The 22,802-nt window shown below is 40.7% G+C and overlaps 1 protein-coding gene across 7 annotated transcripts in view; it reads right to left on the bottom strand.

The window, feature by feature from the left end:
- Window positions 1-22,802, bottom strand: part of KIAA0232 (KIAA0232 ortholog) — a 68,354-nt gene that overhangs the window by 10,874 nt on the left and 34,678 nt on the right. For all 7 annotated transcript variants that reach the window (XM_087721873.1, XM_087721874.1, XM_087721880.1 and 4 more), the window contains exons 6-7: window positions 18,017-21,263; window positions 16,793-16,901 (exon numbers count right to left, since the gene is read on the bottom strand). In XM_087721873.1, coding sequence (XP_087577999.1) covers window positions 16,793-16,901; window positions 18,017-21,263 — 3,356 coding nt within the window. The remainder of the gene's footprint in view (window positions 1-16,792; window positions 16,902-18,016; window positions 21,264-22,802) is intronic.

Genomic DNA, 22,802 nt, shown 5'->3' with positions numbered 1-22,802 from the left:
ACATGATGAATAAAATATATAGAGGTTTTCTTGTCTATGGAAGTCTTTAAGACCTACTCCTGAGATACAGAATCTCAGCATGAATGTAATTCTAAGTTATTTGATATTTGCATTTCTAGTTTTGAATCTTGTCTTATACTAATACCAAAATTTGGATATGTTCACTTTAGCTTAAATGTTATTTTCTATTTCTTTGGGATATTCAAATGTGAAACTTTTCATTATTTTTACTATTTTGACTCCAAAATATCATATTTAAATGCAGCACTGCAGGCTACTTCAGCTGACTGCTAGATCAGCAGTTCAGCGGTTCAAATCTCACCGGCTCAGGGTTGACTCAGCCTTCCATCCTTCCGAGGTGGGTAAAATGAGGACCCGGATTGTTGTTGGGGGCAATGTGCTGACTCTGTGAACCGCTTAGAGAGGGCTGAAAGCCCTATGAAGCGGTATATAAGTCTACTGCTATTGCTATACATATATATAAAAAAGGTCTCAATTTTCAGTTTGATACAATAATGACAGGAGAGATATATATATATATGTATGTATGTATGTATGTATGTATGTATGTATATATATATATATATATATACATACATACATACATACATACATATATATATATATATCTCCTGTCATTATTGTATCAAACTGAAAATTGAGACCTTTTTAAAAAAAAAATCATACTTTTATCTTTTTTCTCATACAAATTGATGTTATGTATAATTCAGATTTAAATTTGAGAGATGTTATAAGGAAAATCTAGATGGATCCTAACATTTTTACTTTATATTTGTTATTTGATGATGTTTTTTATCATTTTTTTTGTTAAAAGAAAAATATCATTTTTCCATCAACATCCACTGGCAGTATTTATAACATTTAATGACATCTCAATAGACTAGAGACATTTTCAGCCTCAGTTTATTCAAATTGTTAAAAGTGATTCTACAATCCTGGGATTGATAAATCAGTAAGATATACAAATTTTAAAGATGGAATGGAATAAGGAATTGAGGTACTCATTTTATCTGAACAAAGATAAGTTGTTTTAACCTCAATATCAAACATTTTAATAGATTTTATATTGGACAGCCTATGCAATGGAAAATGATATTTTGGAATTAATAAATCCAACTTCATTTGCATAGAAAAGATGAATATATGAATAAAACCCTATGCTATTGGAAATGCTTTGATACGAAATGTCTCTGTGATCATCTAATGCTAAATTTTAGAAAGAAGTAATTGCATATATTAATTTGACATTCAGATAAAAGTTTAATATTTTCTGGCATCCATGACAATGATGGTTGGACAATGGTGACTCTGCTAAGAAACTTAGCCCTTCAACATAGGAAAGGTAAATTTTATGACCCCAAACACTCAATGGATTTAACTCCTCATGTTACTTGTGAGTGAGTTGCTCATCAAAACTATTGGGTAAAACTGGGGGGGGGGGGGGAGAGACTACTTATAATTTTTTTATTTTGCTGTGTCCCTTTTAATTTTGCTTTGCACAATCCCATCATATTACCGTAATTTTCAGAGTATAAAATGCACAGGAGTATAAGACGCACCAAGGTTTTGAAGAGGCAAATTTTTTTAAAAAGTAGATAGGTAGATAGAGGGATAGATAGGGAGAGAAAGAGAAATACAGTAGGTAGGTAGGGAGACAGAGAGTGATTAGGTAGGTAGGTAGGTAGATAAAGGAATAGAGAAAGAGAGAGAAGGTAGGTAGGTAGGTAGATAAAGGAAGAGAGAGAGAGAGAGAGAGAGAGAGAGAGAGAGAGAGAGAGAGAGAGAGAGAGAGAAGGTAGGTAGGTAGGTAGGTAGGTAGGTAGGTAGGTAGGTAGAGGGATAGAGAGAAATAGAAAGAGAGAAAAATACAGTAGGTAAGTAGGGAGAGAGAGAGTAGGTAGGTTGGTAGGGAGAGGGATAGAAAGAGAGAGAGAGAAATACAGTAGATAGGGAGGGAGGGAGGGAGAGAGTAGTTAGGTAGGTAGGTAGGTAGATCGATAAAGGGATAGAGAGAAAGGGAAAGAGAGATATATATATATACAGTAGGTAGGTACGGAGAGAGAGTGTGTGTGTGTAGGTAGGGAGAGGGATAGAGAAAGAGAGGGGGGAGAGAGAAATACAGTAGATAAGTAGGGAGAGAGAGAATAGTTTGGTAGGTAGGTAGATAAAGGGATATAGAGAGAGAAATAGAGATAGAAATACAGTAGATAGGTAGGTGTTTCTGCTGGCACAGCAGTTGATCAATGTAATTCTCATCAATCAATTAAAGAGCTTTCCAAAAGGAAAAAAAAAGTTTTTGCACTCTGCAAACCTCCCCAAAACGGCCCGTTCTTCACAAAAACGTCCCCCCCTTTTTTTTTTCAAAAAAGGCATGAATAGCCTTGGGGGGGGGCTTGCAGAGTGGTCAAAAACAAGCAAAGAACGGCCCATTTTCCGTGAAAACGGGCCCGATTTTTGTCAAAAAAATTGCATGCATAGCCTTATAGAGGCTTATAGAGTGCTGTTGGGGGGGGGGGCAAAAAACAGCCTGTTTTTTGCTCATTTCTGCCCTCCCCAGCCCCCAGGAGCTGTCTGAAAGCCTCCATAAGGGTATGCACAGCCATTTTGGTGAAGGGGAGGGGCTTCAGGAGTAAAAAAAAATGCTGTATTCGTTGTATAAGATGCACCCAGATTTTCAGCCTCTTTTTTGAGGAAAAAACATGCGTCTTATACTCCGAAAAATACAGTATATTACATAGAATATGTACTTTTTATTCATACAGAAAGGAATTGACTAGCAAGATAGAGACTGAGCTCTGTTTTAACTCACTATCTTTATTAGGAATGTATTTTATTTATATCACTTCACTGTTTGAATATTTACAACCTGTGCTACCACTGGATGTGATAAGAAAGTACTAATAGGAGGCACTACAAAGATAGGAAATAAAAATAAATCTAAAAAACAAGAAAGGATAACTTCTGACTAACTATTGAACAAAATGTAAAAAAAAGGTGAAAATTAACTTTTGCTGACATTTAAAGCATTCATAAATATCTGGAATAATTTAAATTTAGGACAAATAGACAATTAATGTGAGGTATTAGCTTTATTAAAAAAGCAAGCTGAACAGATACAGCTAGAGCAATTATAAATAAATTAGTCTTTGTTACAACCCAGAGAAACTATGAGTGATTATTCATATCTAAACAGTGCCTTTTACTTATGAAAACTGAGCTTTCTATTTTTGAATACACAGGTAAGATCTAAATAAACAGAACTAAATAAACTTTTTGATTTGTTTATATATATACATATACTTATATAAGTGGCTTAGTGGCTAATACAACTGCCTAATATGTAATACAGCCCGGGTTCAAATCTCAGTAAGGGTATGGCTAGCTGATGAGAGCTAAATAGCTTGAAATAGATCTATACTAGTCTCCCTTTATTTATTTATCAGCACAAATGCAACACAAATATACATATACATACATATACATATATACATACATACATACATACATACATACATACATACATACATACATAAATGAAACCAGCCCTAGTCAACAAACGAGCCCCACCCACCACCCAGGCCATTACAATACAAAACAATGGACACACAGCCAGCACCAATCAGCAGCAATCAACTAATCAAGATGTAACAACACAGCCAACCAACCCGCTTATGGCAACAAAGCCAGCACTCCACATACCCCAACCAATATTTATAGAAAGATATATGTGTGTGTGCAGGTCTTGGCGCATTCGGGTCTTTTCCCGTGTAAGATTGAGAGTATCTTGGCGACGTGTGTGTGTGTGTGTGTGTGTGTGTGTGTGTGTGTGTTTTCGTAGATTTTGTATATATATCAGAAATTACCTAAAAAGTCAGAATTGGAATGACTGCCGATACAAAAAGTAAAATCCTGAGTGATGTTAAAGAGGAAAGCTAAAACAAAAGAGCAGAACAGTATCAAGCTCAAAGGGGTAACAAAGTCTCAGAGAACCTTATCCACCTAATAACGCTTATTTCAGAACCAGCTTGGTAGCACCTTTTAATTAGTGATGAAGTGAGTTGCAGCTTCCATTGTGCTTTTAATAAAATTTATTGGTCAGAGAAGGTACTGTCAGACTCTTATTTTTATTTTTTTGCTACTATAGAGTTACAAGTTCTTCTCCTACAATCTGAAGAACAATTCGGGTATTAAATGCCAATAACCAAGCACACTTGCATATGAGAAGGCTCAATATTAATAGAATGAAATGGAACTCAGGTAGAGCAATTCTAAATTGGGACAGCTGATGCAAACATAAATCTATCCTGTTGAGATGGGGTTTATAGAGAATGGTTATCATTTTCATATGATGGTATCAGAATTATAACTGCAGTTAAGAAGGCTATCTTTCCTTCCATGCTGTTTAAGAAATAAGGCAGGAGGGGAGGGAAGAAGAGGGGGAGGGAGGGAGGGAGGGGAAGGACCAAGTAGGGAACAACTGTTACATGAGCTGTGCTGGCTGCTCATCTGCTTCCAGGTCCGATCCAAGGTGTAGGCTATTACCTTCAAAGCCCTCTGTGGCATGAGTCCAAGATATCTGAGTAACTGTCTTTTCCCAATGAGATCAGTCCACCCCACTCATTCTGCAGAAGGGACCTACCTTGAACCCTAGCAGTTTCAGCTGATGGGGTCCAGCAGAAGAGCCTTTTCTGCCATGGGACCCAAACTTTGGAACATCTTGCCACTAGAGGTGAGATCTGCACCTTTCTCTGTCCTTCAGGAAAAGCCTTAAAACTTTGCTATGCCAGTTGACTGGAGGTGGTAGGTGCAGAAACAGAGAATGTACCACTACTGCTCCATACCAAAACTGTGGGGTTTTTTTAGTTTGTTTTAATCCTTTGTAATTTTTATCTCTTTTTATATTTATAATTGTTTTTATATCTGCATCTTTTATTACACTTTAAGCCTTTCAAAGCTGCTTCGACTGGCAAAATAGGGGGCATATAAATTTAATAAATAAATAAAGCATGTCATCTTGAAATGCATATTTGCAATTAGAAAGTCATTCCCTTGCAGATAATTCACTGGATATAGCCACTACCAAACCATATGAAATAATAGAAGCTACTCCACAAGGAAAGCTATTCCACATAAATTATGCTTCCAAGAATTGAAGAAAGGCTAGCTGATCCCAAGACAGAGAAGTCATTATCACAAAAAGAGATGGCTGACCCTCTGATTATAGGAAGCTGATAATTGCTTTCATTTCACTATCCTTCTTCACTGTTCTGGAATACTGCAGGACCGAGAGCTATGTTAAGAGATCCAGATTGTTCAGTTTTATAACTAATTTTGATTTTATCTTTTTTATCAGAAAAATGGATGAAAGAACACCTACATACAGTAAGTTCACTGACTGTGGTAGAGCCTCTACTGGGAAATCAGCCAAATAAGAGGTTGACTATACTAATTTCACCCAAAGTTAAAACAAACTATATTGTAATAGTGTCATTCAAGGCAATGGCAGTGGATTTCAAATCGCATTCTCTTCAGATGATGTTAACTTATTCCACTACGTGTAAAACCACAGATTAACAACAAAAAATATGGCACAGCCTAGAAAATTATGCTTCCAAGCTGACAGCTAATCAACCTTAAATTCAAACTATGCTAGGTAATGATTTTAAATGCAAGATTAGGGTCAAGTGATCTGGCCTTTTGTACCACACCCAACTAAAGAAAGAACAGATAATCCTCAAGTTATGAATGTAATGGAGCCTGCCAATTATATTCGTAACTCAAAGACTGGAGTGAATCACGTTAAATGAATGTGAAAATTTCCTGCTTTCACCCATGCATTTGCTCAATGTGGGGAAGAGGAGGGGGGGGGGGTGTTAGTGCTTCCAACCACCCAAGGCCTCCCCTAATCCACTGAGATATCTCATATCCCCCCCCCCCCCCAATCCTGCCTGACTGGGTCTACTTACCTTTTGAAGAGCTAATGAACTTTCTTCTCTCCAGCCTCTCTGCTTCGCCTTGAACAAAGGCTTGATGAAGCCTAGAGGGAGTTTGCCTCTGTCCAGACTCCAATTGTCTTTGCAAAAAGCCTTTGCTGCCAAAAAAAAGAGTCGTTGCCATGTCCTTCCCAGGCTCTGTTTTCGGCACAGCTCTGTTTTCAGCGGCAAGGGCTTTTTGCCTACAGGGAGATTTGTGTCTGTCTAGGCTCCGATTGTCCTTGCAAAAAGTCTTTGCCAGCAAGAATGGAGCCCAGGAGGGATGCGCTGGCCCCTCCTGGGCTCCATTCTTGCCAACAAGGCTTTTTGCAAAGAGGACCAGAGCCTATAGAGATGCAATATCTTGCCCCTGCAGGCTTCAGCAAGGAAATAGCAAACAGGGGGAAAGCCTGAAGAACTGAAGCCTTTGCTCTGTTTGCAAAGCCTTTTGCCGCAGATCTTATCCAGGCCTCAATTCATAGAGAATAAAGGCCTGAAGTAGTGTGAGATCACACAAGACCAGCAGCACAAGATCTCGTGCTACTGATCTTGTGGTACTTTAGGCCTCTGTTCTCTGCGAATGCAGTGAAGGCCTGAAGCAATAACGCAGGCAAAGAAACCAAAGATCCTTGTAAGGTAAGTGAGTCTCCACAGCCCCAGTGCTTGTGGAGAACTGGGGGGGGGGGCAGTGTTAGGGTTAATTTGTTTCTACCTTAGAGTTGCCTCAACTTTGGGATGGAAAATGCAATTATGCTGAACTTTGCCTTGCCTAATGTATTGCTAAAACAGACAAAATATAATAAAATATCACATTTTAAATGGAGCACCCCAGGGAAACCGAATGAGAAAATTTACTTTCTAGGCAGATTCCAAAGTTAATACAAATAACTGCATAGCTTTTTCATGAAGTTTCCTAAAGCATCTGAAAAAAATTACAATTATTACTTTCCCAAATTGTAATTATCTATCTTTGACTCTATACCTTCAACTTAGGTGAAAAATCCAAGCTACAAACAGAAATCCTCTGTTTAACCCTAGTAGATGTGGATCTTTGCTATGGTAGGTTGGTCAGCAAAATTCTGACTCTGGAAGGACTTTTAATTATCCCCAACTAAGAACAGGTTGAAATGGAGATTATCTCACACATACAAACACATTCACTCATGAAATAACACTCAAGGTTTATGAATATACAATATGTTCTTATTTAAATGGAATACTCTCCCAAATATAGTAGTAATTTATAGATTCAACTCCATGAAAATCTTTGAAACAAACTTAAATCCTCCATAATAGATAGACAACTCATCATTATCTTCTATAGGTACTCCTCAACTTATTACAATTGAGCCTAAATTTTTTGTTATTAAGTGAAACATTTGTTAAGTGAGTTTTGTCCTATTTTACAACCTTTCTTACCACAGTTGTTAAATGAATCTTTGCAGTTATTAAGTCAGCTGCAATGCCAAAGAATGTTCAAACTGCCGCATCATTGCACTCATTTCACACGCTAGTACATTTATGCTCAAAATCCTACAAGCTAGGCTCCAGCAGTATGTGGATCGAGAACTACCAGAAGTACAGGCAGGATTTCGAAGAGGCAGAAGTAGAGATCAAATTGCCAATACATGCTGGATCATGGAGAAAGCTAGGGAGTTCCAGAAAAACATCTACTTCTGCTTCATTGACTATGCTAAAGCTTTTGACTGTGTGGATCACAACAGATTGTGCCAAGTTCTTAAAGAGATGGGAGTACCAGACCATCTTAAGAAACCTATATATGGGTCAAGAAGCAACAGTGAGAACTGGACACGGAACCACTGATTGGTTCAAAATTGGGAAAGGAGTCTGGCAAGACTGTATACTGTCACCCTGTCTATTTAACTTATATGCAGAGCACATCATGAAAGGTGGAGCTAGATGAATCAAAAGTTGGAATTCAGATTGTCGTCAGAAATATCAACAACCTCAGATATGCAGATGATGGGCGTTGGTTCTTACCTGATACGCTCATTTTTTGTTGAAGTGGAGACAGCAGCCAGACTGGGGTATGCTCCGTCCAGTAACCAATTGGACTGAGACTACACTTATGATGTTATTGGGCCCTTGTGGCTCCTCCCCAGGTTCAGACAAAGGAAACTGTAGACTCGTGAGAATTGTGAGAAAAGTCCATAGTCTCTGTTCCTCTCTCTTCCGCACAAAAAGGTAATAATGTGTGACTCGCCCCAGGATGGGGCTGGCTGCTGTCTCCACTTCGACAGAAAATGAGCGTATCAGGTAAGAACCAACGCCCATTTTCCTGTGATCGTGGAGACAGCAGCCAGACTGGGATGTACCAAAGACTGGGCTGTCCACTAGGGTGGGAATATGAAAGAAGGTCCGTTAGGGCACAAGCACTTGTTGCAGCACCCTGCGCCCAAAGGTCACGTCAGCCGACGCATACTTGTCCAACTTGTAATGACATATGAAGACCGTGGGAGATGCCCAGGTGGCTGCCCGGCAGACTTCTTCCAATGTGGCTCGCATGGACCAAGCCGCAGATGTTGCAGCACTGCGTGTAGAATGAGGTGTAAAGTTTGGAGGAACCTGCAAGGACTGAAGTTCATAAGACAGTTTAATACAGGCCCTGATCCAGCGCCCCAGACTAGACAATGAAGCCTTGGCACCCAAGGAGGCCTGGCAAAAGGAGATGAAGAGAGCTTCCGAGTGGCGGAACAAAGCGGTGCAGTCGATGTAGATCTTGAGGGCCCAACGTACGTCAAGAGTGTGCCACTTACGTTCCCTCTCATGACGGTGAGACAGACAGAAATCAGGTAAGGTTAACTCCTGACCTCTGTGGAAGCAGCTATTCACCTTTGGTATGAATGTCGGGTCCAGTTGTAAGACGACTCAGTCTGGATGGAACACGCACAAGTCATGTCTGACTGAAAGGGCAACCAAATCAGAAATACGTCTGGCTGAAGTTGATAGCCACCAAAAACAACATTTTAAAGGACAACAGTTTCAAAGAAGCGGATCTCATAGGTTCAAAGGGCGAGGAAGTTAAAGCCTCTAGGACACGAGGTAAGTCCCAAGTCGGATATCTATGGATGGCAGGAGGACGCAGGTTGGATGCTCCACGGAGAAATCTCCGGATCAAAGGATGAGAAGGTAGATGTTCGGATGCCAGACTGTCTAGGACAGAAGCCAAAGCGGCCACCTGTCAGTGTAGCATATTAGGGGTAAGTCCCTGATCAAGCCCCCTCTGCAAGAAGTCCAATACCTGTAGAATGGATGCCTTAAGTCGGTCAACAGTCTGGTTGGAACACCACAGTGCAAAAGTCCGCCAAGTGGCATCATAAATGCGGTTAGTAGAGCTTCTGTGTCATGCCTGAATAGTAGGAATGACGTTGAGGGAGATGTTATCAGCTGCTAAGGCTTGCCACTCAATCGCCATGTGGTTAATTGCAGCCACTGGGTGTCGGGGTGACAAACAGACCCCTGGTGGAGAGATAGGAGGGACCGTGGAATGTGCCATGGAGCGGAGATTGACAGAGTCACTAGGTCAGCATACCAAGGCCGGTGTGGCCAATTCTGCGCTAGTAGCAATAGTTCCGCTTCCTGTTCCAACATTTTTCGAATTATTCTCTGAATGAGGGAAGGGGCGGAAATGCGTACAGGAAACTTTTGGGCCACTGGCACCTGAGGGCGTCTTACTCCTTCTGCCCTGGAGTCCATGAATTGCGAGCAATACCTGGCTTCCTGGATGTTGACTGCCATCACGAACAGGTCTAGGACTGGGAGGCCGAATCGCAGTGTCAGTCGATGGAAGAGGTTCGGATGGACGCTCCACTCCACCTGATCTATCGTCCGGCTCAGCCAGTCTGCCTGAACGTTGGAGGCCCCTGAGATGTGCTCTGCCCTGAGAGATGACAGGTGAGATTCCGTCCACCGGCACAACAGGTTGGACTCCTGCATCAGGGGCCAGGAACGTGTTCTCGCCTGTCTGTTTATGTGTGTCTTGGTCGTGGTATTGTCTGTGAGGACTAATATGTGACGGTCCTGAACTCTGTGGTGGAAGTGTCTGAGAGCGAGGCGAACCGCCCACAATTCTTACCAATTTATGCTGTTTTGGCTCTCTTCGAGGGACCACTGACCCTGATCCACTAGGTCCTGCAGGTGTGCCCCCCATCCCGTCAGACTTGCATCTGTCGTGTGAGACAGCAAAGATCTCTGAACAAGTTCCCTTGCAAAATCGCTGGGGACTGCCACCATTTGAGGGAGTGTAAGATCTGGTCTGGGAAGGGGAACCTGGAGGGGAGAGCAGCTCCTGTCGGCCTTTTGATGTGGAAGCATGAACCACTGAAGGGTCCTGCTGTGAAACCTGGCCCACCTGGGACAACCCCAAAAGCAAGACACCATCTTGCCCAAGACTTGGGAGAAGAAGATGGCACGCCTTGTGTAGGCGTAGCACCTTCCTGACAAGCTCCCTCAGACTGAGTATGCGGTTGTTGGATAGGAACACCCTCTCCGCCATGGTGGAAAATGCAAGTGCTGGGAACGAGGTGACTCTTTTTGAGATTCACCCTGAACCTGTGCTTCCGCAAGGTGTGAATGGTGAGGGCGAGATCTCCTTCTGCTTGAACCAGAGACGTGGACAACAAGAGGATGTCGTCCAGGTAACAGAGAATCCGAACTGGGGATGACCTGATGTGGGTGGCTAGGGCTGCCAGTACCTTTGTGAATACCCTGGGGGCCGAGGATAGACCGAATGGAAGAGCTTGGTACTGGAAGTGCCTCCCCCCATAAGAGAAACGGAGATATTTTCGGTGGTCTATGAAGATGGGGATATGAAGGTAAGCTTCGGTCAATTCCACCGAGGTGAGAAAGTTGCCTTTCCTGACCCCCTGTAGGATGGTGTGCAGAGAATGCATTTTGAACCGCCGGTAGACAATGTGGCAGTTCAACGTTTTTGGATCCAAAATTGCTCTCCATCCCCCGGAATTCTTCTGTACCACAAACAGGCGGGAATAACAACCCTGCCCTTCCTGGTGGGGAGGAACCGGTTGGATAAACCGGATCTCCAACAGGTGCTGAATGGCCTGTTCCATCAGTGCTCTCTTGCGAGGACAGAGAGAGACCGGGCATGGCACGAAGTGTTCCTGGGGGATGGAGAGAAACTCCAGCATGAGGCCAAATTTGACAGTTTTGAGTACCCAATTGTCTGATGTGGTCTCCTCCCAGTGGTGGGCAAAGAACGCTAGGCGTCCTCCGATCGGAAGAGAATCCAGATAGTCATTTTCTACATGAAAATTGGCGGTTGCCTCCTCCACGGTAACCCTTCTTCGAGGTGTAACACTGTGTGTTTCTATTGGATCTGTCCTGGTGAGATACCTGCCTAGGAGTGTAGGATTGGTGTTGTGGACGGGAAAAGGAAGTTCCCCTGTCCGTCGGCCGAAAGGGCAACCTCCTATAGTAAGGAGCGGGCCGACTGTCCTCTTTCTTATAGATGGATGAAAGAACCTTGCGCTTGTCTTTAGATTCTGTGAGGTACGGATTGAAGGGGTTACCAAATAATTGGGTGCCACTGAAGGAAGAGGCTGCCAGGTGCCACTTGGTATGGACATCCACCTGCCATGGCTTGAGCCAAAGCAGACACCTGGCCGTGACCAAAGAGGCCATGGCTTTAGAAGCAAACCTGGTAGCATTGAGGGAAAAATCAGCCACAAATTCAACGGCTGCCTTAATCTTGTTGAGGTCCCTATGTGATCTAATGTCAGAAGGAGCCATGTGCTCCTGAAGTTGTTCAATCCAAATCAGGGCCGCCCTGGAGAAAAAGGAAGTGGCCATAGAGGCCCTAACAACCCAGGCCCCAGCCTTGACTAAGGTTTGATCTGACCTATTCTCCTCAGACTTGAGGATCTCCTCAGGGGCTCCAGAGACCACAGTAGGGGAAGACAGGGCTGCAACCGGTGCGCCCACTGGGGGAGTCTTGAAGAACTTGGTGAGTTCCGGTGCAATGTTGTAGAGACATTTGTTGAGGTTGGTCGGCTGTGGGCCCGTGCCTGGGGACTCCCACTGCTTCTGGATGACGTTCAGGAAGATCTTGGGAACAGGGATCACCTCCTTTTCCACAGTAGGTTCAGTGAATGGGGTACTGGGTCCTTTGGTTGAAGCCGGTTCTGTTGGTTTCTCCTGTGAAGTAGAAGCTGAAGCAGAAGATGGTAAATTAGCAGCTTTAATGGCCTTAAGTAGAAGGGACTTAAATCGATCAGTTTTGAATAATCCGGCAAAAGCTGGGGCATCTGGGGTGACCACTTCGTCATCAGACAGGTCTGAATCCCACAGGGCATCTTGCTCCCCGCCAATTGAGGCCTGAGAAGTAGAGGCAGAGGGATCAGGTTGTTGAGCAGCAACAAAAAGTTTATGCTTATGGCCATGCGATGGAGCTGGTTGGGGGTGCTATTGTAGGCCAGCAGCCATGACCTGTTTAATGGTTTCAGCAATGATGGTTGCCATATCTGCAGGAGAGGTGTACATGGCTTGGGGAATCCCAGAACCATGCGCAACAGGGAGGGAAGCCTGTTCAAAGGTACGTTCCCTACTGAGAGGGACATTAAAGAAATTGCCTCTGTTGTCAGGTTCCATAGAAGAGGAGGACTCTGAAGAAGACAATTCCCCATCTGAATCAGCCAGGGAAGGGCAAGGGCCCATGGGAAGCAAGACAGGTAGAGCTGGGAAGACAACTTGGAGATCCTTGGGAGGAGGGAGGGAGGGCTGGGCAGTTAGTTTGTTGTTGTTTTTGGGCCCTCTGAAATTCTTTCTCAAGGGCCTTCTGCCTGTGATCTTCTGCCCTGGTAGTTGCTTTAGACACCTTGGGGTTTACCCCTGAGGAAGGGGCCTCTTTGGCTTGCCTCTTCCTGCTGCTTTGCCCCTGAAGGCCCTGCTGGATCAGCCATCTCCCCAAACATAAATCAACACCCCAATAAAGATAGGCAACGGTCTCACCCGTTTGCTGGCCAGGCGCTCCTGATCCGGTCCACCTGGAATGATCCTGTGTAGAGTTCGCACCTTTTTTAAAGTGTCCAAAATGGCCGACTTTTTTTCTCTGAGGCTTTTCCAAGCCTCAAAATGGCTGCTGCTATCTTCGCGGGCTTTTCCGACCCGCAAAATGGACACCAACACTAAATGTGGCCAGGCGATCTGCAGAACGGCCACCGAACTCGCCTGGAACCACTGCGTGCAAAATGGCTGGTCGCGCATCCGTCCAAGTGCCCAGAGTCAAGGAACACCGCGGGAAAACAGCTGCGGAGCCGTAGCTCGTGAGCTGGCCGATCTGACTGCAAGGCAGGCTTCCTGAGTGAACTCGTGGCCGCAGGCAATCAAACGGCTGAAGAGAGGCAGCCAGAAATCATTTTTGAATTTCCCCCCAATTTGTCAGAATAAAAAAATCATTTAAAATTTTTTAAAGGAATATTTTTTTGATAAAAATCACCAATTAAAGTTATAAGGATGAATTTTGGAGGAGAGATCAATTCTCACAGCCAGTCCTGCTTGGACTGAGTCTGAAACTGGGGAGGAGACCCACGGGCCCAATGACATTGTAAGTGTGGACTCAGTCCAATTGGTTACTGGACGGAGCATACCCCACGATCACAGGAAAATACCACTCTAATGGCAGAAAGTGAAGAGGAACTAAAGAGCCTCTTGATGCGGGTGAAGAAGGAGAATGCAAAAGTTGGCTTGAAACTCAAAATTAAGAAAACTAAGGTCATGGCATCCAGCCCTCTCAATTCCTGGCAAATAGATGGGGTAGAAATGGACGTAGTGACAGATTTTATTTTCCTGGGCTCCAGGAAGGAAGAGCTATGGGGAGGAAAGCTATGGCTTCCTATGGTATGCTAGAAAGCATACTAAAAAGCAGAGATATCACCCTGACAACAAAGTGTGTATAAACGCTATGGTTTTCCCAGTTGTAATGTATGGCTGTGAAAGTTGGACCATAAGGAAGGCTGAGCGCCAAGAATTGAGGCCTTTGAACTATGGTGCTGGAGAAGACTCCTGCGAGTCCCTTGGCCTGCAAGGTGATCAAACAGGTCAGTCCTAGAGGAGATCAGTCCTGATTGCTCCTTCATCTTCATCCTGAAGATGAAACTCAAATACTTTGGCCACCTAATGAGAAGAAAGGACTCACTGGAGAAAAGCCTAATGCTAGGAAAGACTGAGGGCAAAAGAAGAAGGGGACGACAGAGAATGAGGTGGCTGGATGGAGTCACCGAAGCAATAGGCATGAGCTTAAATGGACTCTAGAGGATGGTAGAAGACAGGAAGGCCTGGGGAAATGTTGTCCATGGGGTCGCGATGGGTCGGACATGACTTTGCAACTAACAACAACAAATGTTGCTGTATTTCACTAACTAGACTGGGCAAAAGATGGCATAAAAATCCATGGTGTCTATTTGAATCACTTAAAATTTGCAGATGATCTTGTTCTCGTCACAAAACCCAGAAAACTTACAAAAATACATACAAGAGCTTCATAAAGCAGGAAAACCACTTAGATGTTTTCTTTAGCTGTGTGATTTGTTTAACACATCTGTAAAAAACAGCACCTGTGCTCAAAGAACAGAAGATACTGTTATTGTTTCCCTATGGAATGAGAAACAACATGAATGCAAATTCATAGGAAGATCAGTTAAGCATGTCTAAAAGGTATTTAGCAGAATTCTGATGAAAAGGAATGTCAATGAGCAAAAAAAAAAGTACAATTCAGCAAGTGATTGGGAAATGTATGAATTATTTAAATATATATGTGAGAAGAAAAATTACTGGATGTCTTCTGATTTACAGAAAGCATATAAGCAAATCAACTTACTTGTGGAATATTTAGGTAAACACAGAGTTCAGAGTGGTTACTGATTGTGACATAAGAGAATGAAGCTATTTTTTAGATAAAATGGAATGTTTCTGATGAGAGAACTGCAAAGCTTACTTAAAATAACATATTTACTTAAAATGGGAAATGGAAAAATATGTGCAGAGAGATAGCAAGTATTACCTGGTCAAAGATAAGGAATGAAAAAATGAATAGGAGCTGGGTTTCTGCCCCTATTACATGGAAATGAGAGTTGAGAATGGCAGGAGAAACATGAAGTGAAATATGATGGAAATGAGCATTTAAGTATCTAAGCAATGTTGAAACAAGGGGAGCTTGAGTCTAGAATAAACAGTGATGGATAACAGATTAATTACAAAAGTGAATATTCAACAAAAAAGAAGTATATCAAGTTTATGTGGTCATAAGGTTGAATGAAAAAGGACTAAGTTGTGAAATAAATATCAAAGAAGAATGAATGGGCAAAAAGAAGGAAAAGATCAAGAAAATCATGAATGGATAGAATTGATGAGACACTGAAAAAGAGGAAGATGGCAATTTTTAAAAAGAAAAGGTAAGATACAAAGCTGCGTACAGATGTGATAAAAAGGATAGTTTGCAAGGACAAAATATGAAATTATAATGAATGGCGTAATAAATTATAATAAACTTGCTGTAGCTATATTTCCTTTTCTCTTCTCTTGCCTTTAAATTGGCTTCATATTTCTTACTCCTCTCCTACTCTTTGCACATTCTGAAATAGATGAAAGCAAGCAGGACTAATTCATGTAAGGCAGAAATACTATAATTTTTAGATCACTTCCTCATAGCTCCCATGACCCTTATGTAATCCCCAAGGTTTGGAGATGGTTCTTACAGCCTCTCCAAAACCTGTTGCCAAGTTGCAATGTTTAATATGACAGGAAAATGTAAATACTGCAGTATATTATGGTAGATATAATAAGGAAAGTATATATTTAACCCAAAATAAGACTACACAATCATTAACATGGATTTACTGTTGGATCAGATTGTGCCTATGCTTTATCAGCTGCACTGGGAGCACCCAGATTCAGTTCCTCATTCAGAATAATTCAATCTTAAAGGCTGTACAACTTGAACATATCAGATATATTACTCCATATGCCTGCCTAGGAGGATATTTTTAGCAGTGGGGCTCATGTTAGTGAAGTGCATTTTGAAAAAGGAGCTTCATTCTTCAGAGACTTTTGGCAACCTGTGAAAGTAATCCCAAAAACATTTTCAAGTTACTAAAAGACCATGAACAATGGTATCTTAATGAAGGCAGGGACCTTCTGGTTTGACCTTATGCAAAACAGCTTAAATGCTCTTTTAACATTTGAGCTGGAAAAGGAGAGATGGGAAAAGAAAAGCTGCCTTCAACAGTTGAAAAAGAAGATGGCTGTTTAAATATGTAGAATGAAACACCTGTTAAATGTTTAAACCTATTAGAACCAAGAGTTCATTGAACAATATTTTTACTGACATATGCATGTAATATTGGAGTACCCAAGCGGGACTAGACTTCACAGCTGGCTAGCAGAAACTAATGCAGTTAATTACAGCTCATTCCCTTCCTACAAAGCTCAGAATCCCCCACAGTGTGACATGTGTCACTCTTGTTTCTCAATAGCTTTATTCCTTTGCACTCCAGTCTGATAACAGGGAAAGCAATGACTACTTATTTGTTAATAGTTAAGAACTAATTTTATCAAAGTGCACCCACTTGATAAATTAATTAGCATCATCCTGCTATATGGAGAAACGATGGCCACTAATGAGAAAACAATGGAAGCCCTGGATGGGACAATTTTTCAGATAATTAAGAGACTTCCATTTGAAACATGATCATCTTGCATTCATCTTTTATCTAACTCAGCTGTAAAGTTTCAGTCAATTACAAAGAGGTCAAAGATACTGCTACCTTCATACTGTGATGTAGGAAAGAGTGGAGTATAAAGAGCTTTCTCCCACCAGCACTGTTTTGCTTGATTGTAGCTTATTTTCTGAAGGTCACTACTCAATACAGGAAACTGTTTTGAGAAGAATTATATTTTAGTTCAAAAACAAAGAAAATAATCCTACAGTATAATACTTATCCAATAAAGTGTAATATTGTTTCAAGAAATTATGAAATGCTTCCATACAAACAGCTGGTCTCAGTAAGTTCAGCAAAGCATAAATGTACATGTTTAACCCAACTAAGATAAATCTGCATGGGGCTATTACTGCAGTATAAAAGTTTAGTGTTCAAAATTTCTAATATTATTTCCACATAAACATTAAATGTTACATAGGTATTATCTTCTTGTACATTTTTATGTTCAATAACTTCTTTTTCATTTTTTCTCTAAAAGTTAAGAGTTAATGCCTATTTTGACTAGCGAAATAAGTGCACACTGGAGACAACTATTACACATGGACTGCAAAAATCACAAACAGATCCTAGACTAAGCCTCACCAAAGTATCACTTGAAGCCAAGATTGCCAAATAAAGGCTATCGTACTTTGGCCATGTCATGTGAGCTGACATGAGTCAATTACGCTTGGAATGATCAATGGAAAAAAAAGAGAAGGGGCTGCCCTAGCACCTGCTGGCTGGACATTATAAAGGATGATACCAGGATGACCATGAAGGCTCTTAAGGAGGCAGCGTGAGACAGAGAGGTATGAAGAGTGCCAATCCATAGAATGGCCAAGGGTCGGGACACGACTGAATGGCTGACGGTGTTGAATAGATGCACAAAAGCAATTATGTGTATTTATTTGCAAGAAAAGGGGGAGGACCCAATGTAATATAACCCCTACCATCTAGGGAAATGTGTCCTCCATAGAAACTATTAGCAGTTTCTCTTTTCCCTTCTATGTTCATTTTCAGAACAGAATTATATCACTTCTTCCAGGCACCTGAGAAAGTAGGCAGATGCTCAGTTAGAACATTTTTATGTTTCAAACATTAATTTTTGTGCAGGAAAAAAAATAAGGTTGCACAGTAGCACCTTGGATTGGAAAAGGTTATTAATTCTTGTGAAATCAGGATATATTTTAACCCAATATATTTTAAAGGCATTAAATCTATTGAATTATATATCATTTTATTGAAATCTGTAACTTATCTATATACAATGCACAATTCTCAAGGACATACCTCTTTCAGATGCACTGATGAGCTTTCTTTACAACTGCAAGACTTGTCTTCCTCTTCTTGTGGCTCCACAACTTTGCAGCTAGCTTCAGAATTTTTCACAGCCATTGTATCTTGCACATTTTTCACACTGCATTCTAAGCAAGAACTCTCATTTTCTATCAGCAATATTCCAGATGATTCTTCCTGGGAATCCAGAGATGTCTGTGCACTCTTTTCCATCCCACACTTTTTTAATGTAGGAAAGAACTTCCCAGATTCAAGTTCTAATTTCCCATAATAATGCCCTTCTTTTTCTGCATCCTCTTCCAGTGGTTTGAGATCTGCTTGTGGATCATCAAATGGTTCAGCTTGAGAAGAGACAAGAATATTCCCCTCATCTTTCTCCGATTCAAAATCAGATTCACTTCCACCACATGGAGAAAGTTCAGATGCAGAAATGGGGCGAAAGTGAGTCCTAGGAGAAATCCGTATTGCTCTGTACTGCGTCCTCCCAGCACCACATATTCTAGGGCGAAAAGCATCTCTGTCAGAATCAGAGCAAAGGATTGATTTGGGTTTAAAGCAAGGGCTGAAGGATGTAATTCCTTCTGGTTCAAATGTACATTCGACATGAAGAACTTGTGAAAATGGATTATTTAAGTCAAAGGAAGAGAAAGAATATTCAAGACCAGACTCTTCACCTTGAAAATTACTGCAAGCTTCTAACAAGTCTTCATGGAAGATAAAAGAAAAACCTCTATTTAATCCATGATCACCACATTTCAAATGCTCACTCTGCTCAAATGATACAAAAGGTCTCCATAATTGTCTGTGACCAGGAGTAAAGCTATTTCCTGGTGTCATGAAGACATCTGTACCAGCTATTGTGACTACATCAGAAGCTGCACACTGTAGTAAGTTTCCTTTTGGGTGATTTGGGGGCACTATTGCCCATTCTGCATCACTGTTGAAAGTTTTCAGTTCCCCATACACACCACCAAGAATAAATGAACTTTCTTTATCTTGATTAACATCCCATGATTTAGAGGGTGTAGTATAATCGCCACAATCTACTTCTGATAAATTGGTTGAAGCAAAGCCTCTTTTCTCTAAATTTTCTTTCCGACCTTCCCAAAGATGGTATTCTGATCTTTGTACTGCTTTGTTTGGACCTTGGAGAATTTCTACCTTTGCATCATTTAAGCAGCAACAATAATGATTTACATCAGTTGGAAGCAGTTCCTCTTCTATTCCTTCTATTTCTACAATGGCTGCAGAATTTTCATCTGTCATATTTGTCCAGATATCTTTCATAACTCCTGAGCCATAGTCATCTTCATGCGGGCTACTGTCACTACATACTTGTGGAGTCTCATATTCTTTATCTTCTGTTTTTTGTTCTAATTGAATACCACAGACAGATTCTAATTTTGACTTTTTTGTGAAAATTAAAGTAGGTATTTCTCCTAAAGATCTTGTCTGTTCTTGGCAGGTTTCCTCCTGCAAAAAATCTACAATTTCTTCATCTATGTAACTTGAAGATACCCTGGGAACTATATAATTAATATCATCAGAGTTAAATTGAGGGGATTCTTCAAGTGGAATATTTAAAATCTCATTGTCTGAACGTGTTTCTTCAGAATATGACCATGGGCTACAAGTTCTTGTTGACAGATTAGAACAGTGTTCATTTTCATCAAAGGCACTATTTTTGGTCCATATTAACAATCTTGACTGTGTTTTCCCAAACATACCAACATTGCTACTAGAATCTGTATTTTCATTCCCCAAATTTAGTTTTTCAAAAGGAAATGGTAAAACAGAATTACTGCATTGCACTTCAAACACTGAAAAAGAATTTAAACCAGACCCTTCATTAGTATCTGAAAACAACTCTTGATTGCCTGCAAGCATGTATGAATTAAGCATTGTGCTGTCTAAGGTTGGGGAAAGTCTAACAGGAGAATCTCCTTCAAAACTTTCCCCATCTGCATCACCAGAGCTAGAAGTTGAACAGCACTCCCAAAATTGAGCTAAATTACTAAGATCTTGCAAGAACCACCCTTCCGCACCAGAGGTGGCCGAATCTGCCCATATTGCACTTTCCCCTTTCAATTCCATTCCATCAAACACTATGCAACATTCTGCCTCAAAATCAGTTCCTTCTCTGCTTTTCTGCCGAATCATATTCAAAATCCGACTTTCTCCTTGCATCTTGCCTGAGGCACCAGAATCCAACATGGATTGATCAATATCCACTTCATAGAAGTGTGTTAGTTCTGACAGATGAACACCATCTAAATGTATATTGTCCTCTGGTGGAGAACATATTGAGGTCCTAGTGAGGCCGATATCCTCATTTAAAACTGCAGGCATTTCCACAAAATGACCATCAATGAAAGTACCTGCTGCGAGGTATGTTTTATTAATATTATTGTTGTTACTAATGCAAAGACCTTGCACTGATTCAGCTAATTCTTCTACAGCCTCTGATGTTGCATCACATACATCTTCTTGCTTGTTGCGGTATGTCGTCTCAAGCTTACTTTTTCTACTCAGGGGAACAAAATATTCTGTGATTGGCTCAGTATACCACAAAGGCTCCTCCTTATACTCAGTTTCATTCCTGCTATCAAAATATAGCTCTTTTCTCTCATGGTTTCCACCTTCTTTTCGTCTAATTTCTTTTAATGGCCGTTTACCTCTTTTACATAGTTGCTTGATAGAGCCATTGCTGCTGCCAGGGATTTTCCTTTCAGTTTTTTCACCAGCTTTTGGCAAATACTTACTTTGTCCATTCCATCCTTTTTTACCTCGAGCCTCCCTTGTTTTGTGTCTTATTTTTACGTATTTTGTAGCTGCTTTTAATTCACCATGATTGCCACTAGAATTTGAACCTTCTTCACTGGAGCCAGAAGACCAGGATCGAAGACGTATCTTCCCCTCAGATTTATGCCGGAATTGCTTTTTGTATGAAACAGATTTTCCTTCAATACGATTTCCAAACTTATTCTCTTTTTCATCTTTGTCATTCTTTTCTGTGGCTCTTTCCTGTATAGTTACAGATGCTTTGTTACTATTTCTCTCTTTGGATGCTTCATTTTCACTAATGCAGTCCTTTGGAGATGATGTATCTGTGCTAGTTGCTGGGACAGTGGAAGATGAGGAGGTACTGGAGTAAGAACACACTTTGGATTTATTCCACACAGTCATGATTTCTTGCAGGCAAACTGGTTTCTGGGAAAGAGGTGGAAAAGCCTCATAATACCTGAGAGAGAAAAAGATAAACATGCAGTGTCATGTTTTGGAGAATCAGACCAAAAGGAAGTTTCAAGACTAACTAAACATTAATGGTTTTACTATCAACATTCACTTTTATTGTTTTTATGACCTATGTTTTAAAACACAAATCTTACTAATCAATATATTATTTAGCTCATCTCTAAGGAAAAAATAAACTATTACTGTACTTCAAAAATAAGTTTTGGTGGTTAATAAGTTAAATATTGTCACTGAAGTTAAAATAAAACAAAATATCATTACATACTTTTCCCAGTAAATATTAATACACAGTTGAAATATTCTATTCTTATTTTCTATCTGGGGATAGGTAATTCAACATTTTTGTTGAGCACCAAGTTGGGAAAGATAATTTTCTTCCTTTTATATAAGAATAAGCTTGGTGGTTGTTCAACATATAAACTACAGAATTCTAACAATTATTTTCAAATCGCTTGAAAGACCCTCATGGGCAGGACAGTGTTGGTCTTTTACATGAACCTAAGAGAGCCGACAAAATAAAATAGACAATTGTGTTGCTATGCAATTTTTGAACAGGTTCATTATAACTATTTTAGTGGAGAGATAAATAGTTTCTGTTTCCTCTTGCTTTGGAGTTTTGTACTGGGATTCTGTGAATGACTGAGAAGATTGAATTGTTGGCCTGGGACCAGAGCTGCATATGATGAACTGCTGCACCCCTTCACAAAATGCACATCATTCAGAGCTGGCTGATTCTGGAGTGATATTTCTTGATCTGACTCAGTTTCACTGCTTACCGGGTAAAAACTCTTCAATTCTCAAGGTTTTCAAATGTTGTAGTCACATTACAAGCTTACATTGCTAAGGTTTTTGAGGACTGATTTGATCACAGGTCTGCAAAAAAATTTTTTTCGAGAGCTGCTTTGGTTATTCCACGTAATCTTTATGTTTTTTGATGCGCTGAATCAAAAAATGACCTCCATTTTGTCATAGGACATCACGTTTCCTGACAATTTAGGTAACTATGTTAAATAAGGCAATACCTCAAAATAAATGGAAATAGACTTATAAAATTAAAGTTTTATTACAATATTTTCATGAAAATCCTTTTTTGAACTGAAATGAGCTCACCTACAGACATTAAATTCTTCTTCCTTATGAGGCTCCTCTTGGTACATTTACGCTTGTGAGTAGCATCTGGAATGTCTCTCTGAAGCATCCAACAATAGTCTGCCATTATTGCAATGCTCCATTTTCCCTGGTATTGCCTTTCCATCTCTTTAATGTCTTGGTGGAATCGTTCACCTTGTTCCTCACTCATAGCTCCCAAATTTTCAGGAAAGAAGTCAAGGTGGGACTGGAGGAAATGCACTTTCAAACTTATCAGGCAACCTAAAGCTTGAAATGCTTTCAGCATTCTTCCGACGATCTTTTTGTAGTGAGGATCTTTGTTATTGCCTAAAAATTTCTGTACGACTTCTTTAAATGCAATCCACCCTTCTTTTTGAGGATCCATCATGGTATTGACAAACTCTTGATCAACTAT

The sequence above is a fragment of the Thamnophis sirtalis genome, unplaced genomic scaffold (genome assembly GCF_051295495.1).
Source record: "Thamnophis sirtalis isolate CommonGarterSnake01/CBP01778 unplaced genomic scaffold, rThaSir2_p1.2 scaffold_8, whole genome shotgun sequence".
In the NCBI taxonomy this organism is placed as follows: Eukaryota; Metazoa; Chordata; class Lepidosauria; order Squamata; family Natricidae; genus Thamnophis; species Thamnophis sirtalis.
This window is presented reverse-complemented; position numbering and strand designations above follow the sequence as displayed.